This window comes from Heterocephalus glaber, unplaced genomic scaffold, assembly GCF_053883595.1.
Source record: "Heterocephalus glaber isolate CG9 unplaced genomic scaffold, H.glaber_assembly_v1.0 deba00001662, whole genome shotgun sequence".
In the NCBI taxonomy this organism is placed as follows: Eukaryota; Metazoa; Chordata; class Mammalia; order Rodentia; family Bathyergidae; genus Heterocephalus; species Heterocephalus glaber.
The window spans coordinates 4,085,755-4,099,010 of record NW_028258403.1 but is presented as its reverse complement, the minus strand read 5'-3'; the positions used below and the strand labels follow the sequence as shown (position 1 = coordinate 4,099,010).

Sequence of the window (13,256 nt, the reverse complement as noted above, 5' to 3'; positions counted from 1 at the left end):
TAAGAGTCAGTGTTCTGGATTGACAAGAAAGATCTCATTCTTACATGACAGGCTCAGACTATTACCTATGTTATATTAAAGAAACTCCAGGAACACTTGTGTCTTAACTCACACATGGGAAGGACACTGTCAATTTGCAAAATCACACAAAAGGACACATGCATTTAGGTGAACAATAATGTGGACGATGTGAATGCTGTGTGCAAAAGTGGACACCTGCAATCATTCAATAGCTGTGGAAGTTCAGGAGCAAGAGGACAGGAGTGGGGCAAGACGAGCAGTTTGATCAGAACCAGGAACTTGGGGAAGGGAAGGAAGAGTGTTTGGAAGGGTAACAAGTTCAGCTTTGACATGGTTAGCATAATGTGGCAGAGAGACCATTCATGGGTCGTAAATAGCAGGAAATATGAGTTAGGATTTTGAGGGGGGACATGGGACACTCACAGCTAACAGCAGCACTCTGGGAACCTCGTGGAACACTGTTGAGGGAGGGGTCTGGCACCTGGACAGTACTCAATGACTGCATCAACCTCAACAACCACCGGAAAGCAGCGTCATCCCACACTGGACATCCTTTAACCTTTGTACTTCATCCTCATATGGCAGGAGTTAAGAGGGAAGTGAAACACCGAGAGTCTGAGCTTCATGCCTATCTTCTCTTAAACTCCTTTGCCTTTCAAGGATGTGATGTTATCCACTCACATTTTTGTCTAATCTGTTTATTCAAAAAATCTCTTTATTCTGTAGATTTATATTCAGTTGCTTTTGTCCAAGTGCTTTGCTCTGGGAAATTAGGTGCCTCTTAATGGTTGTGATGAGTAACGATGACAATAGAGAAGAAACACGTAAAGCTGACTCTGCGTATCCAATTCTACCTCACTTTGTGTCCTCTTCCTCTTTCTGCATGCAAATGACAAAAAACAATTTTCTAAGGTTGAAGTTGTGGAGAGAAGGGTGGGCTGCTTGGGAATTTTTTCATTAGCTTCCTCTTTAGGACAGCTGAAAGATCAAATCATGACTATTACCTCATGGAGAAATTGAAGAAGTGAGGGAATTGAGCCAGACGTGGTGTTGCATGCCTGTAATCCCACCACTGGGGAGGCTGAGGCAGAAGGATTGTGAGTTTGAGACCAATCTGGGCTACAAAGTGAAACCTGTCTAAGAAAAGGGAGGAAGAAATAATGTGAGTACTGATGGGTGTAAATAACTCAGCTATACAACACACTGCTTTGTATATTTCCTCATTGTTTACGTAATTTATTGTAACATAAAAGATGTGAAATCTCTTTTAAATCAGTACTGGCTAAATTCTGGATGAAATGATCCAACTTCAAAATGAATGGGTCAATTATGACCTAGGACTACACTCTTCCTTCTAGCCGGGTGGCTGGGAATTCCCCGTGACTCGGCGGGCGCCCTTCCACCAGCCTGGTCTAGAAGGCGAGTGGCTCTCTGTGGATCCCTGGGGAGAGGCAATGTTTACTTTAAAGAATGCCAACGCTGGACTGCGCAAAAGTATTATTTATTTTTCTTTTCTTTCTTTCTTTTTGGTACCGGGGATTGAACTCGGGACCTTGTGCTTTCGAGGCAAGTGGTGGCACCACTGAGCTACATCCTCGATCCTAAAAGTATTATTTATTTACAAGCCACTTTCTAGCCTTAAAAGGTGTGAAGCATTTCCAGATCCCTTTTCTTGAGCTAGCCCAACCTTCCTCTTTTGTTTTGTCCTTGCTGCGCTAAAGCTCTTCGACAGAGGCGTTCTGGGGCCTTCAGCCTCTGGGACTCCCTCGCCCCGGACGTTTTTGGTTAAGTGCTGCCTCCTGGCGGCGGCGGTACTGCCCGGCGCCTTCTGGCCGGGTGGAGGCCACTCTGCAGTGCGGGCTCTCTGGGCTGACGCAACAGCGTCCCCGACCAGGGGAGAGTCGGGCTGCTGGGCTGAGGAGACGCTTTCCAGGAGACCCCTCCTCCGGTTCTGAGCAGGCTCCACCCCCTGTCCCCTGCCCCCTTGGGGCTTCCCAGTCCACGGTCTCGCTGGGGTTTCTGCTGAGCGCCTTCCCGCTGCAGGCAGAGATTACCAGGGTTCGGGGCTTTCGCGCAGAGCCCCCTCGGGCCTCCAGCTCGAGCTGGATAGGGAGAGGACACGTGTCTAAGGGTACCCGGGGCAGCACGCTGTGCCCGCGCGAGGAGACCCGGGGAGCGGGCTGGGGCCTCGCAGCGCTCAGATCGTTGCTCCTGCCACCTGCGTTCCCCACGACGCCTTCTTCCAGCGCTTCCCAGAGTGGCCCTGTGGGGCGGGGCGAGGGCAGCCCGGCCAGGTGCAGGGAACAGAGGAGATGCCCTATGAGTTGGAGAGCTGGTCTCCCAAGAAAGAGCCAGGGTCGGCGCCCGCAGCCAGATTTGCACCTCGGGGTGACCCAGCTCTTCCGTGGATCCTAGAGGGTGCACGGTGATTAGGTTGGGTCTCGAGAGGAGAGGGCGAGATCTTAGGGCCGCAGACTCGGAACCCGGATCCCGGAGGAACAGGGGAATCTGGGGTGGCGGGCTCGGGAATGTGGGCGGCAGCGGGGGAGTCGGGGCAAAGGTGAGCGCGGGGCGGGGCCGGAGAGAAGGGACGCGCGGGCCGCCAGGTCGGGGACACAGCTGCGGGAGCCGAGCCGGGGACATTGGCGGCCCCACCTTTCTTGGACCCACTCGGATGGTGCGTGAACCGGAGTGCTCGTCTGCCTCTGCCTTCTCTGCCCTTTCATCCAGTCGAGGTACTTCGGTTTCGCCACCTCTGCGCCACACCTAGACGCGTCACTTGAGCCTGGCCTGGGATAGGGCGGACAAGAACTTCCTGGATCCGGGCAAAGAACGTTAGATAAGGGCCTTTTTGTTTTATTTATTTTTCCTCCATTAGTGAAACAAACAATCGATTGCAAACCATTCTAGGCCTCCCAGTCAAAGTGAAAACCATACTGTTCCAACCCATTTCTATCAAAAAGGATAAGCACTTTTGTATACTCTTTTGTTCTGAAGAGCCAAGGGAAGCAACACAACGGGGTCTGCAGGGCGAATTCAAAGACCTGCCCAGGAGTCCAGCCAGCTGGGAAATCCAAGAGGAACAACATTGTTCATTCATTCTCTTATTCTTCCAGCAGACATTTGTTGACTTCTCTCTGTGAGCCCGGCACTAGAGGACAGAGCGGGAAACAATCTCTTGTGGTGTTTATGTTAACACGGGATGAAGAATGTCCCGGGGAGGAATGTTCCCAGGAAGGAGAACCGGCAAATGGACACCAAACGGGCACCGGGCACCAAACAGGCACTGCAGCTCTGCCACAGCAGGGAGCCAATGTGGCTGGAACACAGTGAGAGAACAGAGCTGTGCCGTGAGGGACAGCTCCTGTCTCTCTTCCTAGCACTTCCTTTCCAAGTTGGACCTGGCCCTGGAGTAAGATTAAGGGGCAGGCCAGCTGGGAAGCAGCCTGGGTTTAAAAGGCCACTGAATTATTCTTGGAATAACTCAGATATTTGGTGCCAGTGAACTCTGATGTCTGTGTCTTAGTGAAACGTGAGTTGGCTCCCAACCGGTGACAACCTGCTAGGACTCCTTTCCTGGACTGCCAGTCTCTGGCGTAGTAATTTGCCTCTGGCGTAATTTGCCTCTGGTGTAATTTGCCTCTGGCGTAATTTACCGAACACAGGTGCAATTTGCATGGTGTAGCTCCGAGGCCTGCAAGCTGTTGGTTGCCTAAAGATAGCAGATGCAGCTGGAATTCTGAAAATGCAGGGTGCATTGTGAAGCATTACTCCCCAGGACAGAAAATTATGCCATTTCTGCATCTTTTTTGGGGGGTGGGTGGGTGATGGGCTTGGGGATAAGTAACCCAGGGCCTCATGCATACTAGGTAAGTACTCCACCGCTGAGCTGCGTCCCCACCCCATTGTCTAGTCTTAAGTGCTTTAATTTGTCCACCAAGAAGTTGTCTACTTCAGAAAATTGCACATGACCAGTTCATCTCTAATTTTTTTTTTTTTGGTACTGCGTAGCAGACGGTGAAACCACTGAGCTAAATCCCTGGTCCCTCTAATTTTGAATATAAAGAGGCTTAACAGTTTTTATCTGAGAAAATCGGCATTCCCCCTAACCTCTGCTAAGCATGCATTTCACAGATATTTGAGTGATAGCGGTTTGAAGAGGTGCCAACTCATGAGTCTACCCAGGGTGCCAGGGCACAGTTGGCTTTTACCTAGTGACTCAGACTCACCTGTTCACACCACTTGCACCAATCTGCAGTCTGGGCTGCTTTGATGTCTGGGCATGTGTTTGGCTATACCAAGTGGTTCTCCCTGGTGTACATAATCTTCCTTGGCTTGCTGGAAACTCTTGGGATGGATGAAGTTTTGCTACCCAACTGAAGAATCATATGCCCTCTGTGGGACTAGGCTAATCTGTGAGTGGGAAACAGTAGAGTAGGAAATGGAATGAGAGGGGGAGGGCAGGTGGGGAGTGGTAAGGGACCTCAGGAGGGCATTGTGAGCTGTAGAGGAAACTTTATCTGTTTCTCTCGCTATCTCTTTTTTTTTGATACTGGGGATCAAACTGGATCTGGCGTTTTTGAGGCAGGCGTAGGGCCACTGAGCTAAATCCTTGGCCCATCTTTCTTTCTTTCTTTTCTTTCTTTCTTTCTTTCTTTCTTTCTTTCTTTCTTTCTTTCTTTCTTTCTATCATTTTTTTTTCAAGACAGGGTCTTGCTATGTAGTTCAGGCTGGCCTTGAACACACTGTGTAGCCCAGGCTGGCCTTGAGCTTGTGGAATCCTGCCTCAGCCTCCCGAGTGCTGGGATTATAGGTGTGGACCACCATGCCCCGATCTGCAGAGGACTCTGAAGTATTCCGTAAATTCGGAGTAACTTATGGGGAGAAGGAGCCGAGACTCAGGGTAGAGGAAGTACCTGGCGGCTGCAAGCATCCAGGCCCCCTGGGTCTGACTGGGCAATCCCAGCTCCAGCCCATCCCCTGGCCCCTCCCTGACGCCGGTCAGAGTCGCACATGTGTTTTCCTGTTTTCCATTTCGGTCCCCATCACCCTCTGCCTTTCGCTCTTCAGAGTCAACAGCTGCTGCAGCAGGAGCCTTACCCCGGGTCCCAGTAACTGGCATCTTCCCACCCCCAGCAGGGTGTGCTGAGAGCCTCCCCTCCCCGCTGTAGCCCAAAGGACAGGTAAGAGGTGAGACAGCGCTGACGATGGGGAGAGGGGGAGTGCAGGAGGAGGATGGAGTGAGTCCCAGAAAACTGGCTGAAGGGGGACCCTAGCGCGCTTGTTTCCTAGTCCCAGCCCTCCCTAGGCAGAACCTTCTGCCCAGAGACTTCAGCCCTCCCTGTATGGTAGCCGTGCCTGGCCATAGAAGTAAACAGTTTCTTTCTTGCTTCACTTTTTTTTTCTTTTTAAAGGGACGGTGTTAGCTATAGTGGAATACAGAAAAACAAACGAGGAACTGGGGAGGGGCTGAGCGGCTAGCGTGGAGCGATGGGGAATCAAGCCTTACCGGCGGCTTGTACGGGTTTTGTTTCTGTTGTTAGGGGCACAGTTGCAGGCAGGAGGGCAGGCCCTGGGGTCTCGGGGGAGCACGTGTTCACAGTCACTTCCGGAGCTTGGCTGAGGAGCCCAGATGCTGAGCTTTGTGCTGGTTCCTCCGGGAGTTGCGTTTGTTGTTGCCATTGGAGCGTGAGGTGTGGGCTTGGGGTTCCCCTGGCTGCTCGGCCAGGCGCGGCATGCTGGGGGTCCTGCTGCCTGCTTCCTTGATGTGAAACCTCTTCCACAGGCTGTGGGAACACTGGGTTGCTCTGTACTCTCCACAGCGTCTCCGAGATGAGGGCACCTGAGACGGGAAAGATGATGCGGGCGAGATCATCTCCAAAGGTCTTCTGGAAAGCCCGGGGTGGCAGAGCTCCTTCCAGAGTCTGGGGCTCTGCCTGCTCCTGGGTGCCGGAATGGTGGAAGCTTCACCTTGAGACTCAGGGTGAAGGTGGTTTCTTCCTTCTCGAGGTGCTAGGCAAGACTGAGAAAGAAGGGGATGACTCGGTGAAGGCAGCCTCCTCTGCCCGGGTAGCCAGGGCTGACTGAAGGGGCTGGAGAGGCCACTCCACCCAGCACTTCCTGATGAGGCCCCTAGGGCGCGCTGTTTGCTGGAGTGTGGGTGCCTTCTGGGCAGATCCCACTCAAGATTCCTTGAGAAGATTTCACTTGTCTGATAGCAACAGTTAGGAATTCAACCTTGCACAACTTCTTTCCCCAGGCTCCTCAGTGTTTTCCCTTCCTCTGTCTCTCCTTTGTTCATTTTCTTGATGTGTTAGGATTCATGCTCATCTGTTGGTGCAGTGGAGTTGATCTTAAAGGGGAAGGTGTGCCGATGTGTATCTCTATTTGCTTTATTTTATTTTTATTTAGTTTTTGGTACTGGGGATCAAACTCAGAACCTTGTGCTTTCGAGGCAGGGACGGTGCCACTGAACTAAATCACCGGCCCTCTGTTTGCTTTAGAATTGGATACCTCGGGCCTGGAATTTAGCTCAGTGGTTCTGGCGCCTGCCTTGCAAGTGCAAGGTCCCGAGTTCGATCCCCTATACCAAAAAAAAAAAAAAAAAAAAAAAAGAATTGGATACCTCCCCCCAATCCCAGTGCTGCCATCCCTGCTCAGTATGAGAGGGAGGAGCAGCCAGGACTGAGGTGAACAAGCTTTAGCCTAGGCTCAGGAGAAACGGTGGCTGACACACCCTTCTCCAGGTGATTCGTTAGGGAACCCCCTGTAGTGCTTTCCTATCCAAAAGGAAGAACCAGGGGCCAGGACAGATAGAGGGCTGGGAAGGTGGGGAGACAGCATTGTTCTGTGATTAAGTGTGTGCTCTAGGTGTCAGCTGCCCTCTTTCTCTACTTTGGCACCTTACAAGGGACTTAGTTCCTGCCTTATGGGGCTGTGGGGAGAGTTTAATGAGATCACAGTGCTTGGGAGTGTGTCTGGCTGGGCAAGTGCTCAATAAATGCTAGCGATTATTATTATTACAGGAGCACTTTTGGAAGTGCTGGGAGAAAAGGACAGTGTCTTCTGGATGGATTTCAGATATATTTGAGGCTGTCTTGGGAGACATGGTTCCAGAGGCCCCTCCTGGGTTTAAATAAAAAGTTTAAGGGGGCTGGGCATGGTGGTGCACACTTGTAATCCCCAAACTGGGAAGCTGAGGCAGGGGGATCGGAAGTGCAGGCTTAGTGACTTAGTGAGACTCTATCTCAAACAAAACAAAACAAAATAAAACCCCAGAACTGTAATCCCAGCACTCTGGAGGGTTGAGGCAGGAGGGTCCCAAGAGTTCGAGGCCAGCCTAGGCTACCTAGTGAATTCAAAGCCAGCCTGGATTGGATAGCAAGACCTTGTCTCAGAAAAATAACTGAAAAATGGTGGAGAAGGGCTGGGGATTTAGCTCAGTAGTGCCGTCACCTGCCTTGTGGTCCCAAGTTTGATCCCCGGTACAAAAAAAAAAAAAAAAAAATGGGGGAGGGCTGGGTATATAGCTCAGTGAAGCATTCTTGGGTTCAATCACCACTACAAAAAAAAATGTTTAGGGCTGGGGATTTAGCTCAGTGGTTCCGCCGCCTGACCTGAAAGCGCAAGGACCTGAGATCGATCCCTGGTACCAAAAAAAAAAAAAAAAGTTTAAGGGGCTACAAAGGGACAGACAAGTAGATTTCAGAATGAACAGGTTGGGCTGGGCATGCTGGTGCACATCTGTAATCCCAGCATTCAGCAGGCTAAGACCCTGCCTCAAAGAAAAAAAAAAGCTAGGTTGTGTTTCTGTGAGCAAAAGAGACTCAGAATTTCAGGCTGGCCTTGAACTCACTATGTAGCTCAGGCTGGCCTTGAACTCGTGGCAATCCTCCTGCCTTAGTCTCCTGATTGCTGGGATTACAGGTGAGCACTACCACACCTGGCTAGAACACCACATTTAAAGTAGAAAATAAAGATAGGCTAAACCATGATTTTAAAAAAAGTGATTTATTTCTTTTGCTTGTTAAGTCAAGATCTTATTTCCCTTTTTTAAAAAAAATTTGCTAGTGCCGGGGATTTAGCTCAGTGGTTTTGCCACCTGCCTTTTAAGCGCAAGGACCCGAGTTCAATCCCCGGTACCAAAACAACCAAAACAAAAAAATTTGCTAGTCAAGCACTATCCCTGAGCTACACCCCCAGCCCTTCCTGTATTTTTAAGAAATTGAAGTAAACATATATTTGGAGAAGGTGTTTGTAGGAGTTTATGGATACTCCAGGGATCTTGCTGTGTTTTCCTGAGGATGAAAGGGCACGTGAGTCGGGTGGAGTTGTAGCCAGAGTTTGAGTTTTTTTCTTGAGCTTTTTTCCTTTAGGAGCTGACACTCAGACTTCGGGGTAAGGTCCCAAGTGTAGAGGCAGCCACTGCCTCTGTGCTTGGGGAAGTGTGCAGAGTTTTCTGCTGGGGACACCAGTCACGGGGTGCGGGGGCTGCTCTCACACTTCCTCTAATCTCAGCTGTGAACAAGCCTGTGTCACACCCTGCAACCTTCCTGCCTTTCTTAATAGTTTGGAGTGGGAGAGAAGCGAGGCTCAGGCTCGGATGGAGGGCATGCAGAGTGATCGGTACCAGACCAGGCCAGGCCAGGCCAGGCCGGTCCTCAGCTAACTCCTCTGGCACAGCTTCCCCAGTGGCACCCTGGTGGCTGGCTTTTCTCCTGGGCTCCCAGTTCCCCAGCCGAGCTGACAAAGGAGATTCCTGAGAGAGCGCCTTCTTATCGCTGAAAGTGCTGAGCCAGACTCCTTGGTGCCCCTTTTTGCAGATGCAAAGAGCCTGTGAACCTTGGACCCAGACAGTTGCTCAACATTCCTCTTCCTTTCCCTCACCCCCTCCACCCTTCTTGACTGGATTTAAATCCGTATGCCTTTGCTGGTCTTCCCTTTTACTGCTGGCTGACCGGAGGAGCATTTAGACCACCATTCCTGGAGTCTCCTGACTGCCGCTTCGCTTCGGGGGAACCTGCTTATATCCAGGGCCAGGGAGTGAGTGTCTGTCCCACCCAGTCCCCAGTTCCCACTCCTCTGACCCCCTTGTGCTCTGCCATGTCCAGTCACTTCCTCTCTGGAGTGCCTCTTGCCTTCTTATCCCACCACTTGCCTGAGTAGCTGCTCCTGGTTTCCCCTCAGCTGACTCCTGCTTGGTTCTGCTTCCAGTGTCCTGCTTCAGCCGTTTCCTTGCCTTGGTTTTGGGTGGTGCCCCAGCTGTGCTTTGCTGGCTGGGCAGTATATTGGGGTCGCCCTCCTCTCGTTTCATTCATTTTTGGGTGATACAACTGTGCTCTTGTGATTGATTTGATGGCTGAAGGCCTGAAATGCTGGAGACTAGGAAAGGTGTTTGGGCAAGAAAAGGCAACAAAAGAGGAAGAGTCTGCTTGTCTTCTGCAGGATGGGCTGGGGCTGCTCAGGCTTTTCCAGGGTTTAAGATGACAGCTGAGGGTAGTTAATGGAGCTCTCAGAAACCTTTAGATTTGCCATGCATAGTTAGCTCGTGTTATATTGCAGCATGGGCGGCAGGTAAGACTGAACTAGGGAAGGCTGAAAACACAGGCTCAAACTACCCTCAGGCCTGTCTTGTGTCTCAGGAGCCTCAGGTAGAACCAGGGTGTAGTTTTCTACTGGGTAAATCAGGTGAACTGGCCATCCTACTTATGAGAGACTGATGTTTTCCCTCTGGGGAACAAGTACCTGCCCTTAAAAATGCAAGCTGAGGGCCAGGGATTTAACTCAGTGGTGCCACACTTGCCTGGCAAGTGCAAGGTCCTGAGTTCGATCCCTGGTACAGGAAAAAGAAAATGCAAGCTGGGGTTATTTTATTTTATTTATTTATTTTTTGGGTTTTTTTTGGGGGGAGTGTTTAGATATGGCAGCTGGAGACAAGCTTGTTTGGAGGGAGGAAGCAGGAGAGGTCTCTGAAATGCAGTCAGCTGCCCAGGCCGCCTCTGTAGGGTCCAGTGGAGGTTCTGTGGATTCCCCAGCTACTCAGCATACTGCACTGTCTCTCTTCCTCCCAGGGCCATGACAGGAAGCTGCTGAGGGATTTCCTCTGCTTTATCATGGTGGACGACGGCAAGGGCAAGTATGCAGTGGCCCCCCAGCACGAGGCTCCTGCCTCCCCCGTGGGTGATGGGGCTCCCCCAGGGGCCGAGCAGGTAAAGCTGAAGAAGGAGATCTCACTGCTCAATGGCGTGTGCCTGATTGTGGGGAACATGATCGGCTCGGGCATCTTTGTCTCCCCCAAGGGTGTGCTCATGTACAGTGCCTCCTTTGGCCTCTCGCTGGTCATCTGGGCCATTGGGGGCCTCTTCTCTGTCGTTGGGGCCCTTTGTTATGCGGAACTGGGCACCACCATTAAGAAATCTGGGGCCAGCTATGCCTACATCCTGGAGGCCTTCGGGGGACTTCTTGCCTTCATCCGCCTCTGGACCTCCTTGCTCATCATTGAACCCAGCAGCCAGGCTGTTATCGCCATCACCTTTGCCAACTACATGGTGCAGCCCCTCTTCCCAAGCTGCCATGCTCCCTATGCTGCCAGCCGCCTGCTCGCTGCTGCCTGCATTTGTAAGTGGGGCTGGGCCAGGAGTGGTGGGGTGGAGAACAAGGCAGGAGCAGAGATGTGAGTCCAGCAGGGAGTAGGAGGGAGCTGGAAAGAAATGCCTCTTGACAATATCTATTTTTGTTGTTATTGAATTAATGTGTGCACCGGGCATAGTGTTGCATGCCTGTAATCCCAGCACTTGGGAGGCTGAGGCGGGAGGATCACTGTGAGTTTGAGGGCAGCTTGAGCTACACAGTGAGATCCTGTCTCAAAAAAAAAAAAAAAAAAAAAAGAATCATACTGTTTTACATACAATTCTGTGGTATGCTTCTCCCTCTAGCATTTGTCAGTGATCTCCTTTACTTACAGGCCTACTTTTTTTTGTTTTTTGAAACAGGGCCTTGCTAAGGAGTTGAGGCTGGCCTGGAACTCACTGTGTAGCCCAGGCTGGCCTCAAACTCTTGGTGATCCTCCTGCCTCAGCCTTCCATGTGCAGGGACTACAGGTGTGCGGCACCATGCCCAGCTAGATCTACTATTTTTTTTAATGCTTCATGTTACTCCATGTTAGTTTCAAGGATGTACTGTATTTTACTTAGCTAGCCAGTTCTGTTACTGGCCCTGTACTTTGGTTCTAGTGGAGCTAGTGTTCCAGTGAACATACTTTTGCACTTTCGTGAGTATTTTCAATTGTGTAGATTTGAAATTGGCATGCAGTAGTCGTACATACTTATGGGACAGAGTGTGGCGTATCAACACATGTACAGTGTGTGATGGTCAGATCAGGGGAATCGCCTATCTGTCCCCTCAGACATATGTCATTTCTTTGTGTTGGGAACATCCAAAATCCTCTCTTAGTTACTGTCAATTAATTGTTGTCACCCATAGTTATCCCACCTTAGAAGTTCTTCCTACTTCTCACCTGCATTCCTCTACCCTTTAATTATCCCCTCTCCATCCCTCTTACAACCTGTATGCCCCCAGTCTTTGGGAACTACTATTCTAGTCTTTTCTTCTGTAAGATTTGCTTTAGCTTCTCCATATAAGAAAGAACATGTGGTATTTGGCTTTTTGTGCCTTACTTTACTTAACATAATATCCTCTAATTCCATCCATTGTGCTGCTAATGACAAGATTTCATTTTTTATGACTGAATAGTATTCCATTGTGTGTCTGTACCACATTTTCTTTACCCCCTCATCAACTGATGGGCACACTGCACTGTTGTGAGCAGCGCTGTGATGAACACGAGAGTGCGGATGCCTGTGCGCCATACTGATGTCATTTCCTGTGGATATATTCCCAGTGGTGGTTTTTCCTGATCATGTGGTAGTTCTATTTCTAATTTTTTGAGATGCCTCCATACTGTTTTCCATAATGGCAGTACCAGTTACAGTCCCACCAGTAGTTCCCTTTTCTCTGCATTCTGGTCAGTGTTTTCTGTTATTGTCATTATAACTGGGGTGAGAGCTCATTGTAGGAATTTTCTTTTCTGTAATGGGAATTGAACCCAAGGCTTCACACATGCTAGGAAGTGCTGTATCACTGAACTTAGTGTTTTGGGTTTTTTTTTGAATTTTGTGGTTGATTCCCACTAAGTTGTACAGGCTGGCCTCAACCTTGTGATCCTCCTGCCTCAGCCTCCTGAGTAGTTGGGAAGACAGGTATGAGCCACTGTACCTGGCTTGATTCATTTTTAGTTGATTTTTGTCTATGGTGAGAGATAGCGGTCTAATTTTTTTTTTTGCATATGGATTTCTAGTTTTCCCAGAACCATTTATTATAGAGACTTATATTCTTCAATATATATTCTTTTTTTTTTTTTTTTTTTGGGGACCGGGGATCGAACTTGGGTCCTTGCGCTTGCGCAGCAGGCGACGAAACCACTGAGCTAAATCCCTGGCCCTTCAATATATATTCTTGCTAGCTGGGGATTTAGCTCAGTGGTGCCGCTGCTTGCCTTGCAAGCTCAAGGTCCTGAGTTTGATCCCTGTAGCCCCCCACCCCAAATATATATATTCTTGCTGTCATTGTCAAAAATCAGTGACTGTAAATAGGTGGATTCATTTCTGGGCTCTCTGTTCTGTTCCACTGGTCTATGTTTTTATGTTTTTTTTTTTTTTTTGGTTTTTTGAGACAGGGTCTCACTATGTAGGTCAGGCTGGCCTTGAACTTACTATGCAACATAGGCTGGCCTCGAACTCACGACAGTCCTCCTGCCTCAGCCTCCCAAGTATTGGGATTACAGACATGTGCCACTATGCCTGGCTATGTATCTGTTTTTATGCCAGCACCATGGTGTTTGGGTTACTACTATACCTTTGTATAATGGTATGTTGTGGTTTTTTCTTTGGTTCACAAAAATTTTAAAGTTTCCTTTTTGATTTCTTCACTGACATACTGGCTGTTCAAGATAATATTATTTTCCATGTAACTGTATAGTTTCTCAAGTTCCTTTTGTTGATTTTTAGTTCTATTCCTTTGTTGTTAGAGAAGATTCATGCCATATATTTGTCAGGTTTATATGACTGTAACAAAATATCTGATAATCAACTTAAAAAGAAGAAAGGTTTATCTTGGCTCAGTTTTCTAGGTTTCCATCCATGGTTGGTTGGTGCTGTTGCTTCTGGCAGTTCCTCCCA

General features: G+C 49.4%; 1 protein-coding gene and 1 long non-coding RNA gene across 8 annotated transcripts in view; one reads left to right on the top strand and one right to left on the bottom strand.

Annotated features, from left to right (window-relative positions):
* Window positions 1–758: 758 nt before the first annotated feature.
* LOC147822318 (uncharacterized) lies at window positions 759–2,765 on the bottom strand. The gene is made up of 3 exons (XR_015445793.1): window positions 2,677–2,765; window positions 1,026–1,158; window positions 759–900 (listed from the first exon to the last, which is right to left on the bottom strand). It is a non-coding gene; the product is annotated as an uncharacterized LOC147822318 (long non-coding RNA).
* Window positions 2,766–5,063: 2,298 nt separating this feature from the next.
* Window positions 5,064–13,256, top strand: part of Slc7a7 (solute carrier family 7 member 7) — a 48,438-nt gene continuing 40,245 nt past the window's right edge. For 2 of the 7 annotated variants that reach the window (XM_087197154.1, XM_004864205.3), the window contains exons 1-2: window positions 5,064–5,204; window positions 10,092–10,638. In XM_087197154.1, the coding sequence (XP_087053280.1) occupies window positions 10,134–10,638 (505 nt within the window). In that variant the 5' untranslated portion in view covers window positions 5,064–5,204; window positions 10,092–10,133. Of the gene's footprint in view, window positions 5,212–8,724; window positions 9,064–10,091; window positions 10,639–13,256 lie in introns of those variants that run through there. The other 5 variants (XM_087197156.1, XM_004864206.3, XM_021243903.2 and 2 more) reach the window with 5 other exon arrangements.